Genomic DNA, 12,842 nt, shown 5'->3' on the forward strand with positions numbered 1-12,842 from the left:
CATGCCAGCAGAAACTCTGTTCATTCTCCCAAAAGTGTAATACATGTCCCACCATGTGAATCAGGTATTCTCCTGCCTAGACCTGCATCGTAGCAGATTTCAGTACTGACTTAAATGTCCCAATATGTGCAGGTCAACCCGGTCATATAACCATCCCCTTTCGGGAATAATCAATACTTTAGCCTAACATTTTACATATTCATGAGATGGTTATATGGCAGAGACAACCTGCACATATTGGGACGAATGTGAATGGAAATGTATGTTTTTCTGAGTTGGGGTCTATGTTGTACATGTCCAAAAGTACCACTGGCATGACTCCCCTATAACGAAGGTACCACATTTGATTAGATTACAGTACTAATAAAATATCAATAAAATGGCATGTGCTCAAGAGAGAATGAGCATCTAGATAACATTATTTTGAATTCTCCCAATTGTAAAATTGAGAAATGGGACTTAAAGACAAACAGATCATACAACTGTCCCTAGGGATAAGATGCAACGTTAGTGAAAGTGCTACGCGTTTGGCAGTTTATACTTATTTAAGATTAAACTATTTTCACACATATTTTGTGGGAGAAAGTGCAGCCTGCTCAAATGTTGCGCTAGTCGAAAGTGACATATGCTCCAAAGAGGTTTTCAGCTCATTCAAAACCAGATCATTATCATATGTATTCCCCATGGGAAAGTGCAACATGCTTAAATGTTTATACTTATTTAGGACTAGATCATTTTCACATGTATTATGCTTAGATTTTATGCTAGTTGAAAGTAGTATGTGCTCCAAAGAAAGTTTTCATTGTGTCTCATATGCCCACCCTTATAGGGACTACGGGCATACTAGGACAACATCTTCTTAAAACCTACTCTGTGAGGCAGTGCAAAATCTGAGATCAATAGGTGCTTTACGTTTAGGGATCCAATTATTACGTGTTACTCTAGTGAATTGATTTACTTGTGCAGATGGCTTGTTCTCTTCAGTAAGAAGTGCAAGATTTAAGGTGCAACCCCACCGAGGAACAATTAGTTCCCACGAGTACCTCTCAAGGAAAGTGTAATGTAGAGAAGAGGAGGGGTAGATAGTCACTAAGGATGCCCAGTCGTCATTCAAAGTAGAGTGCAGTGTGCTCATTCACAGTGTATATGAGCTAGAATCATTATCAAAGTAACAATTAAATGAGATGGTAAACATTTAGAGAAGGACATAAATGGGCACTCACCAAGGAGACATTTCCTCACTTCCTCATTCAAAGTAAAAGTGCAGTATGCTCAATTATGGTGCAAATGAGCCAGAATCATATATATAAACCTACAATTAATCAAGACATCAAGCACTTTGGGAGGGACATGGAGGGAGGAGTTCTATTGCACATATCAAAGGATATATTAGCATTGATCATTCATGGTTCATGTTTAAACTCCAGATGTACATGAAGCTCTGCATCCGTGTTATGTCCCCAAGGACCTTCCGTGCCCAATGTCATAATCAATCTGAACTCCTCTCTTCTTAGTTCCTTCTCTCAGTTACTTGCATGTGGATCGATTTTAACTTGTTTGATCCCATAGTACTTAAATCATGCTAGGGATCATCCATGGTGTTGTTCAAAATGACAAGCCATGGGGTAACTCCTGTCCCATTCTGAAGGCAGCATATGTCGGAGGATCCTGAATTTCAGTTTTTCAGTTGTGCTCCTCACATAGAGTTTGTTGCATACACATTCCAACACATGCACAGCATGATCTGTATTACAGTTCATTCTGTCCTGAATCACAACATTGCGGTCCTCAAATGTTTTATGATTTTTGATTTAGTACATATTGACAGGCCTTACAGGATATGCATTTCATAAAACGCTTCATATTTTCTGATAGGTAATCTTTCTCCCTCCTGTGATCAAAGAAACTTTGTGTTAGAATGTCATCCAATTACCTTGTTTCCCAAGAAGGCATATGAGGACCGGAGCCAATGACCTCTTTCAGATGTTCGTCTTTGTCTAGTATATGCCACTTGTTTTTTAGGATCCCTTCAGTGCTTGATTAAGCCAGATTAAACTCAAAGAAAGGTCTCTGTGCCTTTTCATCTTTTTGGATAAGATTCCTACTTAGTAAGTATAGTAAAAGGTTAATTTGCATTTTTCTGGCCATTTCCGTAGCGTCCTTCAGAATACTTGATTGATATCCATGTTGAGCAAACATCTCATCATCTTGGTCACCTCTCTCACAAACTCATCCTCTGATGAGCATATTCTCCTCACTCTCAACATCTGACCATAGGGTTTACTCCATTTCAACACAGTAGGATGACCGCAATTTTCCTGCAAAAGTGAATTCATGGCTGTGACTTTTCTGTGAATCGTGCTTTTTAATTTCCATCAATGAGACTTAACTCAAAATCCAAAAATATCGTGCTTTCGGTGGTACATGGTAGTGAACTGGAAGTTAAAGTTGTTGGAATTCACTTCCGGTATGAAGTTTAATTAGTTCCAGTTCCTCTCCTTCCCATGAAATAAACAAATCATCAATGAAGCATGTCTATAACACAAAATTCTTCATGTAATGGTCATTTTCTTAGGCCAGGCTACCACCTCCACCACCACCCCATGAACAAGTTTGCGTAGGTGTTGCCGATAGAGATACCCATCCCTGTAGACTTATGTGGTAGGTACATCCTATTGTTAAAGATGAACACATTGTGAGTAAGACAAAAGTACAGCATGTCCATCATCATTTGTGTTTTCTCCAGATGTTCAATGGGTCTATCCCTCAAGAAATATTTGCAAAATTGCAATCCATCATCATGGTTGTTTGAGGAATAAAATGGTGTGACGTCAAGTGTGACCATGATATATTCTGGTTTCCAGGGTATCCCATCCACTTTTTGTAAAAAGACAGGGGCGTCTCTTAGATAGGATGGTTGCAGAAAGATGGTTGCAGAAATAGATCTAGATACCTAGAACTGTTCTCTAAAAGGGAATCAATAATGCTGACTATTGATGCAAGGTGCAAGTAACCTTGAAGTTCTTACTGCAGGACTGGAATCCCCTAAGAGTCCATGCAAACACACAAACCTACATTTCCAGCATCTCCTTTTCAATCCCCTTCCACACTTGAAAAGTTTGAAATGTACTCCTTTCAAAGATAGAAGTAAAATGTTATCCGGGTGGAGTTTAAAGGGAGTGAAAGGAAAGTGGAAATGCAATTGCTCAGTAGATTTTCACATGAGCAAATAGTTGTGCGTGTACTTTTGTGACTTTCTTTAGGAATTAAGCCCCTACTTTATTTTCATGACACCCATATTGTTGCCTATATGCTGATGTTCTCTTCTAATGGTATAACAAAATATATATAATTGGTATACAGCAAACATGTATTGCTAAATGATGCCTCAAATATATGATATCTGAAATTGCATGATAGTTTAGCAACACGTTTTTTTTAGCAACACGTTTTTTTTGGGTCAAATTGCATATGTTTTTGTCTACATTTTACTTTGAAAGCGAACAATCACCTATCTTCCTTACAGGGTCAGGCATGCATTAACATATAACGAGGAAGTGTTCTGGAAGCATTATGAGTAACCTTAAATTGTTATATTTTTAAACCATGTGCACTTATTTTATACTGGACTACTAATTGTAACGCAAGTTGAGCACACAGTTCACTGCATTTCCTTAGGGCGCTCACCTAGGGCTGTCTGAGAATTTGGCCTGGCATATGATGTCCACTATTCTAGTGGGCACCTTGCACCAGTCCAAACGACCCTTATTGATGGTAGGTTTAGACAACCTTTATAGAAAGCTATCCTAGTGGTAGCTTGGAGAGCAGCCTTCAGGCTAAGTCTTGAAGAAATGTAAAGCAGCTTGTTTTACCAGTCTATAATCTCTTGAATGACCAAATGAAAAGAGCACCACACCAGGTATATATATATATATATATATATATATATATATATATATATATATATATAAGATATTTGTATTTGTTCTAAACACACCCCCTCTAGTCTCTTTATGAGGCTAGAGGCAAAAGTACAATACAAGAACTTAAATAGCACACAGTAAATTAGCACAGTATACGTTTTGCCCTAGGGGCCTCACAAACCATATACTAAGAAAGTGGTATAAGAAACCGCTCTGAGCATAGAGACAAGGCCTAGGGCCTGTAGTACCGCTGGGTCAACCATGAACCAACGAAGGTAGGGACACAGGAGACCCACGGGGGACGCTTGCAGTGTCTAAACACAGCCGCAAATCACTATGACTTCTATGGAGAAAGTTAAAGTTACAGTTTTAAAGTTTAAGGACACTTAGGAGTGTACTACGGGGAAACCCTTGCAGTAACGGACACTTTGAGAGTCAAGACCCCCGGGAGCACCAAAGTACTTGTGTTACCTCACCCAGAGAAGCCAGGTGCATAGGTGTCTTTTCGTGTTGGGTTTTGTCGTCGTTTCCAATGGAGAGCTGCAAAGAAGTGCTGCAGGCGACCAAGAGAAAAGTGTCTGGATGGATCCAAGGGTGGATCGGAGATCTAAAGAACCTGAAAGCAGAGGGGACCGATTCTGGGTCACTAGCCAGTGACCAGGATGGTGACAAGAAGATGTCAGCCGATGTCGGGTGCTTTCAAGTGAAGTAGGTGAAGCTTGACTCTTCAGCCACGAGGACCAGGAGGCGTCGGTGATGACCAGGAGCTGGATTCAAGCTGTCCCACAAAGGATGTCGAGTGCTGCAGCATCAGTATCAGGATTGGACCCAACAAGCCTTGGCAACAGCAACCCGCGCCAGATGACAAGATTGGCTTTGGTGCAGACCAGCAAGGTCTGAAGGACTCAGAATTTTGAGGGGTGCCGGTGCACATCTGGAGCAACAAGGGAAGCCCAACAAACAAAGGATGCCCTTCGTGGGGACCCACTAGCCAACAGACTAGGGATCGTGAAGGGGCCTTAAACGGAAATTCTGAAAGCGGGCCCATGGAACACTCTTGGAGTGTAGGCCCACAATCTTCAATGCAAAAGGTGGTCAGGGCTTGGACTACAAGTAGCCCAATGCACAACTTCGGGAAAGCTCGGGAAGTTGATGCACTAGCAAATGTGCAGGATGTCCAGGAGTTCCGGTCTCACGTCTCTCATGATAGCTACAGGTCTCAGCTTTGCTGGGGACTCGTGTCAGCCTCGGAGATGTCTGGAAGTCCGTATCCTGTGTCACAGATTCTTCGGGGTCCGTCAGGAGCCTTGAAAATGCAGATTGGCAAGATGCTTCTTTGGTGCCTGTTTGAACACGGGAGTCCCTCTTTGACCCTAAGGGAGATTTCTTCCATCTTCCAGTTGATATGGAATGTCGAAGGTCCAAGATTTATGTTTCAGAGTTTCGTCCAGGGTAATCTAAAGTCCTAGGGGCTGGGTTCCTATACTTATACTGAGTTTAAGGGTTGGACTAACTCTAGGGACCCACCTATGGGAGGACCTGGGGAGGGGGTGGTTACACCCCTTCTCCTTTGTCCAGTTTCACGCCAGAGCTGGGGCTGAGTGCCCCAGAAACCGGTTTGAACTGGAAAATGCATGGGACACCTTGTGTGCCCCAGGCAGTGTCTGAAAAGCAATCACTGAATGCAACCAGCCCTGCCCCAATACACTAAAGCCTGTCTGGGGAGGTGCTGGTACCTCCCTGAACAGGAAACCTATTGTCCATGCCTCCCCTGCCGGAGTTTCGTCCAGCAGCAGGAGGTCAGACTTGTGTCTGTGGCAGCAGCATCCATTTTGTGATGCTGGGGCTTTGTTTAACTTCTACTGGGTTTACCAGTGTGTACTTGTCTTCTCCCTCTAGAAGGGTGGAATGCTACCCCCCGGCGCCAGAACTGGAGGGGGGTAGGATTCCAAAGTGTTTGACACCAAACACGACATGTTTTGATAAAGCCATTCCAAAGTTAGTATTAATCGCGAGGATTGTAATGCACTCAAGAGTATATGGTATGGCTATATCATAGAACAGCTATAAGGAAGGGATTCCGAAAGCTGCAGAGGGGCCCAGCTCATGCTAGGGCACCCTCTCACACAAAACTAAGCACTCTGCCTTCAGGATTGTCAAGGCCTGCCATAGGAGAGACTTATAGGCTTATATGTGTCTATATATATATAGGTAGATATAGGTATTCTATATCTAGGTAAGAGGTGCTTACACCACCTTACCCAGGCTGTAAGTGCAGACCTGTGGTGCCATTTTGGAAGTCTTCCCAGGGGTGGCATAATACATGCTTCAGCCCCTGACAGGCCTCTGGGGTACCTATGCCCTTGGTACCTAAGGTGCCATATACTAGGGACTCACAAGTGTAACCCAGTAACCAAGCTTGAGTGTACCTAATGTACATGAAATGAATTTAGAGAGGAAAGCAGAAAGGCTGGGGCCCCGAATAGCAGAATCCCAGCCAACTAAGTCAAAAACCAATAAAACAACTGGCAAAAAGTGGGGGTACCCATGCAGTCGGATTCCACCTTCCTACAGGCTGGACTGAGGAACCAAAAACAGCCCTAGCAAAAATGCTCAGACCAGCCCGCTTCCTTTCTCTTCTACCATACTCTCTTTCTATCTTCTCCCTCTGTGATCCATTTCTCTCTCTGCACCCCCACCCCGCAGTCTCTTTCTATCTCTTTTGAAGCCGCCCCACGATTGCTGCAAGGAGATGGGAAAAGTGACAGAGACACCAGGAGTAGCCTTGGGCTTTCAAAACCGGCCTCCAAATGCCCGATGGAACAAAAGGCGTGCCTTGCTCTGCGCTCACCCTAATAGTAAACCTTTTGCATCATGAACAATATATGCAAATCTAAAGAACTTAGGGGCATATCAACAAGGCTAGGAGTTAAAATTATCGCCGCTTTAGTGTCCATTCTCTGATGAAAAGCGGCATTAATTTTAATGCACTATTAGCAAAGACAAGCTAACGCGTGAATCCATGCTTCTTCGCCCATTTCCTTTGCGCCTCACATCGCTAATGAGATGCGAGGTAGGCGTGCCCCCCTGAAATACTGTGAAAATCTCTGCTAACACAGCTTTTCCGTATTTACAAGGGTATCGTTAACCTGACAAGCGACATAAAAAGTTGCGCTAACCAGGTTTATCGCTGTTTTCTTACACCTGCTTTTTTCCCCGACTATGCCATATCTATAATTGGAGGTGGATTATCATCCTGAGTCCACATCTCCCTATTTACAATTTTCTTCCCTAACGCTGTTCCCTATCTCTGGAATTCCAGTGATATTGCCCCTTATCACCAGATTTCTATCGCCTCGACGATGCGCTGTTAATAGTGCGCTGACCAGGCGATAGAATCCGGCGATAGATGGCGTTAGGATTTGTCATGCTAAAAGCGGTCAGCGATAAATATTGCTGCCGCTTTTGATATGCCCCAAGGACACATGAATACAAATCTTGCCTTAGTTGCAGACCGTCCTCTTTCACAAATCCATCATTTATTACTGTAAACTAGCAACCAAAGGGTTTGTGCTGCAGGGATTGGACCTACTTGTCCAGTGGACAAAATAAACATGAACACTTATTTTAAACTGCAAACAACAGGTCTTGGATACGAAAACCCAATTAAAATTGACTTTCACAAAAGTGTGGATAATACAGACAGTCTTCTGGTATCACTCCTCGACTGAAACACTTGGGAATTGGATTTTCAAAGAAGTAATCTGCATGTGTACATCTACATCCAACAATTATATACCGATATGTGCACAGTACTTAGATACTATAAGTTGAAAACTGATTTTTGTCTAAAAGATGCTGTCAATGTCGTTTTTAGAGCAATGAATTGCAAAGTGAATCAAAACATGATCTCGCCAATCAGATGTGGGTTGTTTACCCTATAAAAGATTGTATAAGAATTATTGCTGCGGTTGGAAGAGGCACATCTGCTTGTAATGGATGATCAGCTTAAACACCTGGTAGATAGTTCCCAGTTCAACAGATAAGGAGTAGCTGGCGTCAAATACCTCTCACCAAGAGACAAGGGGGCATATTGTCAAGAACGGCATTACAATTATTGCTGGTTTAGCGACAGAAAACTGCAGCTAAAGCGGAGATAATGGGCTTGATAATATGCCCTGGACAATTCCAATAGAAGCCCATGTTCACACCAGAACATAGCCTTCTATTGGAATTCTCAAGGGCATATTACCAAGACAATTATCGCCGCTTTAGCGGCAGTTTCCTGCCACTAAACTGGCAATAATTTTTAACGCCGTTCTTGATAAAATGTCCCAATGTTATTTTGTGCCTCGAGCATAGAAACACTTGCACCCATCATGTTCGTTTTTAAAGGCATAGGGACTGCAAATTAAACCTCTGGAACCAGTTCTCCTAGGTTTGGCAGACTATGATGAAAAGAGACTGATAACATTTTTTATTAATCCCCAAAAAGCTACGCATACATAGATCAATTGTGATGTTTCTTATTTAAACCAAGTTTTTTTGTTTTTTTTAAAGCAGTTCATCTGGTTTATTTTACACCCAAATAAACTTGCTATTAAACTGTGATACTTGTAACTTATATGCATTTACATAATAAAATAAATGCTAATTATTAATGAAAAGTTATTCTCTTTTTGTCACCTGTACATTTTGCTTTGATCCAATGTATTGGAAAGACCGTTCTCAGCGCTGATGATGGTAGCTTTGGTATTTCCCTAAAAATGATATTTTTCCAATTTTTTCTCTTCTTTTTGCAGCCACGTCAGGGTCTCGTCAGATGGACGTCGAAGAGACCTTGCTGTATCGCCAAGTAGAAAGGCCATGAACAACAGTACTTGCTGCCCCTCCACGGACTCCCCCCGCTGCGGCATTGACTTCTGGGCTGGCAGGGTAATCGTGGTGACTGTATACAGTTCTGTCTTCCTGCTCGGTTTGACAACCAACTTGTTGACCCTATGGCCCATAATCCAGCAGGTGCGACAGCAGAAGAACGTGCTTGGCATCTACCTTTTAACCCTGGTCACATCTGATCTACTCTACATCCTGACCCTCCCCCTCTGGGTCCTCTACGTCTTTGGTGGAAGTGTCTGGACCCTTGGCAATGAAGCCTGCGCTCTGGTGGCCTTCGTTTTCTACTCCAATATGTACATCAGTGTCTGCCTCCTCTGCTGCATTTCCTTGGACCGATATTTGGCCGTGGTGTATCCCATTCGCTCCCTGGCGTTCCGCAGCCGGAGGGCAGCGGGGGTCACGTGCTTCGTAGTCACTATCGTAGTTTTTGCCTTCCACCTGGGTGTCACGATTGGGTCGGATGAGCATGATGGCGTCTCCTGTTATGACACTTACCCCTTGCAGAAGGGCGTTGCCAAGTTTAACTACTTCCGCTTTGTTGCTGGCTTCCTACTGCCCCTGGCAGTCCTAGCAACCTCCTACCTGAAAATCTTTCAGGGGGTAAGGCAGAGCAGCTCCTTGAGCCAGGAGAAGAAAGCCAAGGTCAAGCACCTGTCCATAGGGGTGATTGTCATATTTCTGCTGTGCTTTGCCCCATACCACCTCCTTCTCCTACTGCGGACTGCGGTGTTCTCCTCCTACGCCGACCCTGACGCTAGTTGTGTTTTTGAGCGGAAGGTTCATGTCTATTTCTCCATAGCACTTGCCATGTCCAGCCTCAACAGTGCCCTGGATCCCATCCTGTACATTCTGGTCAGTGACAGTGTGAAGGAGGATCTGAAACGTGCTTTTCGGTGCCAAGCTAACCTGTGCAAGAGTGGCCAGGCACCAACAATGAATCCTGGTATTAAGAGAACTCTTGAAGGGAAAATGCACACCCCTGACAACATAGCGTCTATGATGGAGAGAGGGGACATCTGAAAGAGATTGGAGATCTGGGATTGGACATCTGAGACATGTGGTTACCACAGATCTAAGTAACTGGGAACATAGATCACATAAAGTGACCGCCAAACAACATGGTCCTCAGGTGCAAGCGAGAGCTGCTGTTCAGGATGGCAGAATAAGAAATGTTGAACATAAATCCATGAGAAAGACAGAGTTTTGGTCAGAAAGGGTGTGACCAGAAGACTGTAAACATTGAGAGCTGTGTGTTTTGTCTATATGCTGCTTCCCAAAAGACACAACATGGACGTTCAGTGTTGGAAAGGTCCCACCTGTAGCCGCAGACAGAAAATGCTGGTTCCTTTTGTTGTAGCCTGTCCATGTACCATGTATTTATTCACAGCTGTATGTAAATAGGATCCCTACTGAAAACATCTCTTTTTTCTAGGAATCAGACTAGACACAACAAACATGACTAAGCATGAGTGGCTGCTGGTCTGCCACTGATTGTGCAGGCTCACACCTTGTTCAGGCACAAACACACTTCAGAGTGCAGGAAAGTGCAAGTGTTACACTGAGGTGCCAGGCTCTCACGTTTGACAGCAACAGTATTATTTTAGATTCAAAGTTCTAGACTTGGGAACCCTACTTCAGGGTGATTTCTGCTTACAGAACTTGCGCAAGTTCAGGTGGCCAACCGTACAGGTTTATGTCCTCAGTCACAGAACAATATGATTGCCTACTTTTTGCTAAAAATATTACAGGCACATGAATCCATGAGCTGGGTTATCTTGTGGTAGACACACACACACATGTTACAAGCATCAGAGTCAAGAACTCTTTCGCTGGTTATGCTCATCCTTTGTGCTAACACCTCAGGAGGCTACTCAGAGGGCATGGGGTAAACTTTGGCTAGTGGAGCCGTCCTTCAGGCACAAAGATTTTGCCTCTTGCAGGGTAATGCCTCAGGCAGCAGAGCGATCTCTGAGGTACACACATTTTGTAATGTCATGCTATTGTTTTTAGGATGCACCATGTGGCTGCCTTAGACTGGAATGACATCACTTAGGCCACATAGGTGGTAGATTGGTGCTGTAGGCCACAAGACAATCTCTCAGGACGGAAATGGATATTTCTAGCTGTTTGAAAGCTATTTATTATGGTCCACTGATGTTGTAGCCAGATGCTGTGGACTGTAGAGATACGTAAAAGGAAATACACATCTGGCAATTGAGTATTAGACAAAAGCTGATATTTGCGATGCTCCAATAAAGAGAATGAAGCCGTGTTTTACAGAAGAATTTTTCTTACATCTGAAACTGCCTCACAAATATGTCAGCTCACAGGATGTATGCGAAGAGAGAGCGAAAGAGAAAACTAGAAACAAATTTGTATAGATTTGGTCGGAGACGGTCGGGCGGTCATGACCATCTGAGACTCAGCATGGCCATCATAAACTCAACTATACTCACAAAAGCTTGCTCTGGAGTAGATCTGGAGATATTGCGGTACTTTTTGAGATTTACTGAAATAAAGATTTTAGATTTCTACATGAGCATCTTATAGTTGCTTTGGCTCTCTCTCAATTTCAAAAGACCAAGGCCCTGATTCAGAGAATGGTGAAACTCTCAGGATAATTACCGCACACAGTAAATACTGATTCTTGAAATGTGTGAGAGGGAAATTGCAGGAGATGGTTTTATGATCCCTTTGATTATGCACAGACGTTCTTGCCCTGTCAACACCCAATACATTTATGTAAAGACCAAACGACCATGTTACATATATCTATATTAGTTATGGACCATCCGCATTATCACCGCATTGTACCTATTGCGTCAGTATTAAATGCTTGAGTGATCATAATTGAGATCCCTATACTTTTGACAATAAAAGAGCATATAAGGTGAATTATATTTTCAAGCACAGGCCACAATCACAGAGGCTTGCTTTTTCATCTGCTATCTTCTAACCCCCTTAAAGCCTAAACAGTACAACTTGACCCAATGCATATAGCTAGCATTTATATCCTAACCCCAACCATCCAATTAGGGGACATATAGGATTGGATCTCTACCTTCTCCTCAAGCCTATTGTACACAGTTAAAAAGTTCATGCTCCTGTTGGTCACGAGTAACTGAGAGAACCCCTAATTTTTGCAATATTATTTTATTAACCCCTTGGCCGCGGAGGTAATTCCGCCGCGACGCTAGGGGGGAGGGGGGCCGTGCAGCGCCACCATGCTCGTGACGGAACCACTCCGTCCCGAGCCACGGGCGTGCTGTGCTTGTGACGGAGTAGTTCCGTCACGGCCCCGCCCGCTCAATAGAACGCGTCGCGTAGGCGCAAAATCACTGCAACGCACGTGCGGCGCCTGGGCCGTGATGGAATCACTCCGTCACCAGCACAGAGCGTCCGTGATGGATGTGGTTAAAGATTTTCCCCATATTGCACAATGCTATCCCTAGATTGAGCAAGGTAGTTTTTGGTCATTATCGTCTAAGGGGCATCAAAGTTTTGTCCCTTGGTTTTGGAACACTAGCTCCCTTCTCCATTGTAGACAAAGTGACAGATGCACTTTAGGGCCCATTCACCTTCTGTATTGAAATAAGGCATTTAATGCGATTCAGCTTCATACTTATCAGAAAGCAAACAAAGATCACGATATTGCTGAAGAAGGGGTTCCTTGGCAACAACTCTGAATATATTTTTTTTTTTGTAAAATTTTTATTTTGAGTAGAAACAAGAAAACATAAGAGAGGCTGCTGAGGTGCCGCACATTTCCCCACGCAGGGGGCACAATCAGGAATCAAGAAGCATTGATATCTCATGGTAAAAGAAGCATATCGAGTCCGAAATCACGTAATCAGAGTCATAAATCAGTAAAGCAATAATTCCGGTGAGCCTGTCAACGGGCAGTGTACGATCTAGAAGCTAAATATGAGAACTGCCTGGCCCATGATCCTTCATATCCAAGTCGAACAGGCAATGGACCCATCCACATGCACCTCAACAAACCCAAGAACCAGGAAAGTAAAA

At 43.4% G+C, this 12,842-nt stretch overlaps 1 protein-coding gene across 1 annotated transcript in view; it reads left to right on the top strand.

Annotated features, from left to right (window-relative positions):
• LOC147692101 (putative G protein-coupled receptor 132) overlaps positions 1-11,090 on the top strand; it is a 158,039-nt gene extending 146,949 nt beyond the window's left edge. The window contains exon 3 of the mRNA XM_086938404.1: positions 8,726-11,090. Within this exon, the coding sequence (XP_086794530.1) occupies positions 8,726-9,839 (1,114 nt within the window). The 3' untranslated portion in view covers positions 9,840-11,090. The remainder of the gene's footprint in view (positions 1-8,725) is intronic.
• Positions 11,091-12,842: the final 1,752 nt, after the last annotated feature.

The sequence above is a fragment of the Lissotriton vulgaris genome, chromosome 9 (assembly GCF_964263255.1).
Source record: "Lissotriton vulgaris chromosome 9, aLisVul1.2, whole genome shotgun sequence".
NCBI lineage: Eukaryota > Metazoa > Chordata > Amphibia > Caudata > Salamandridae > Lissotriton > Lissotriton vulgaris.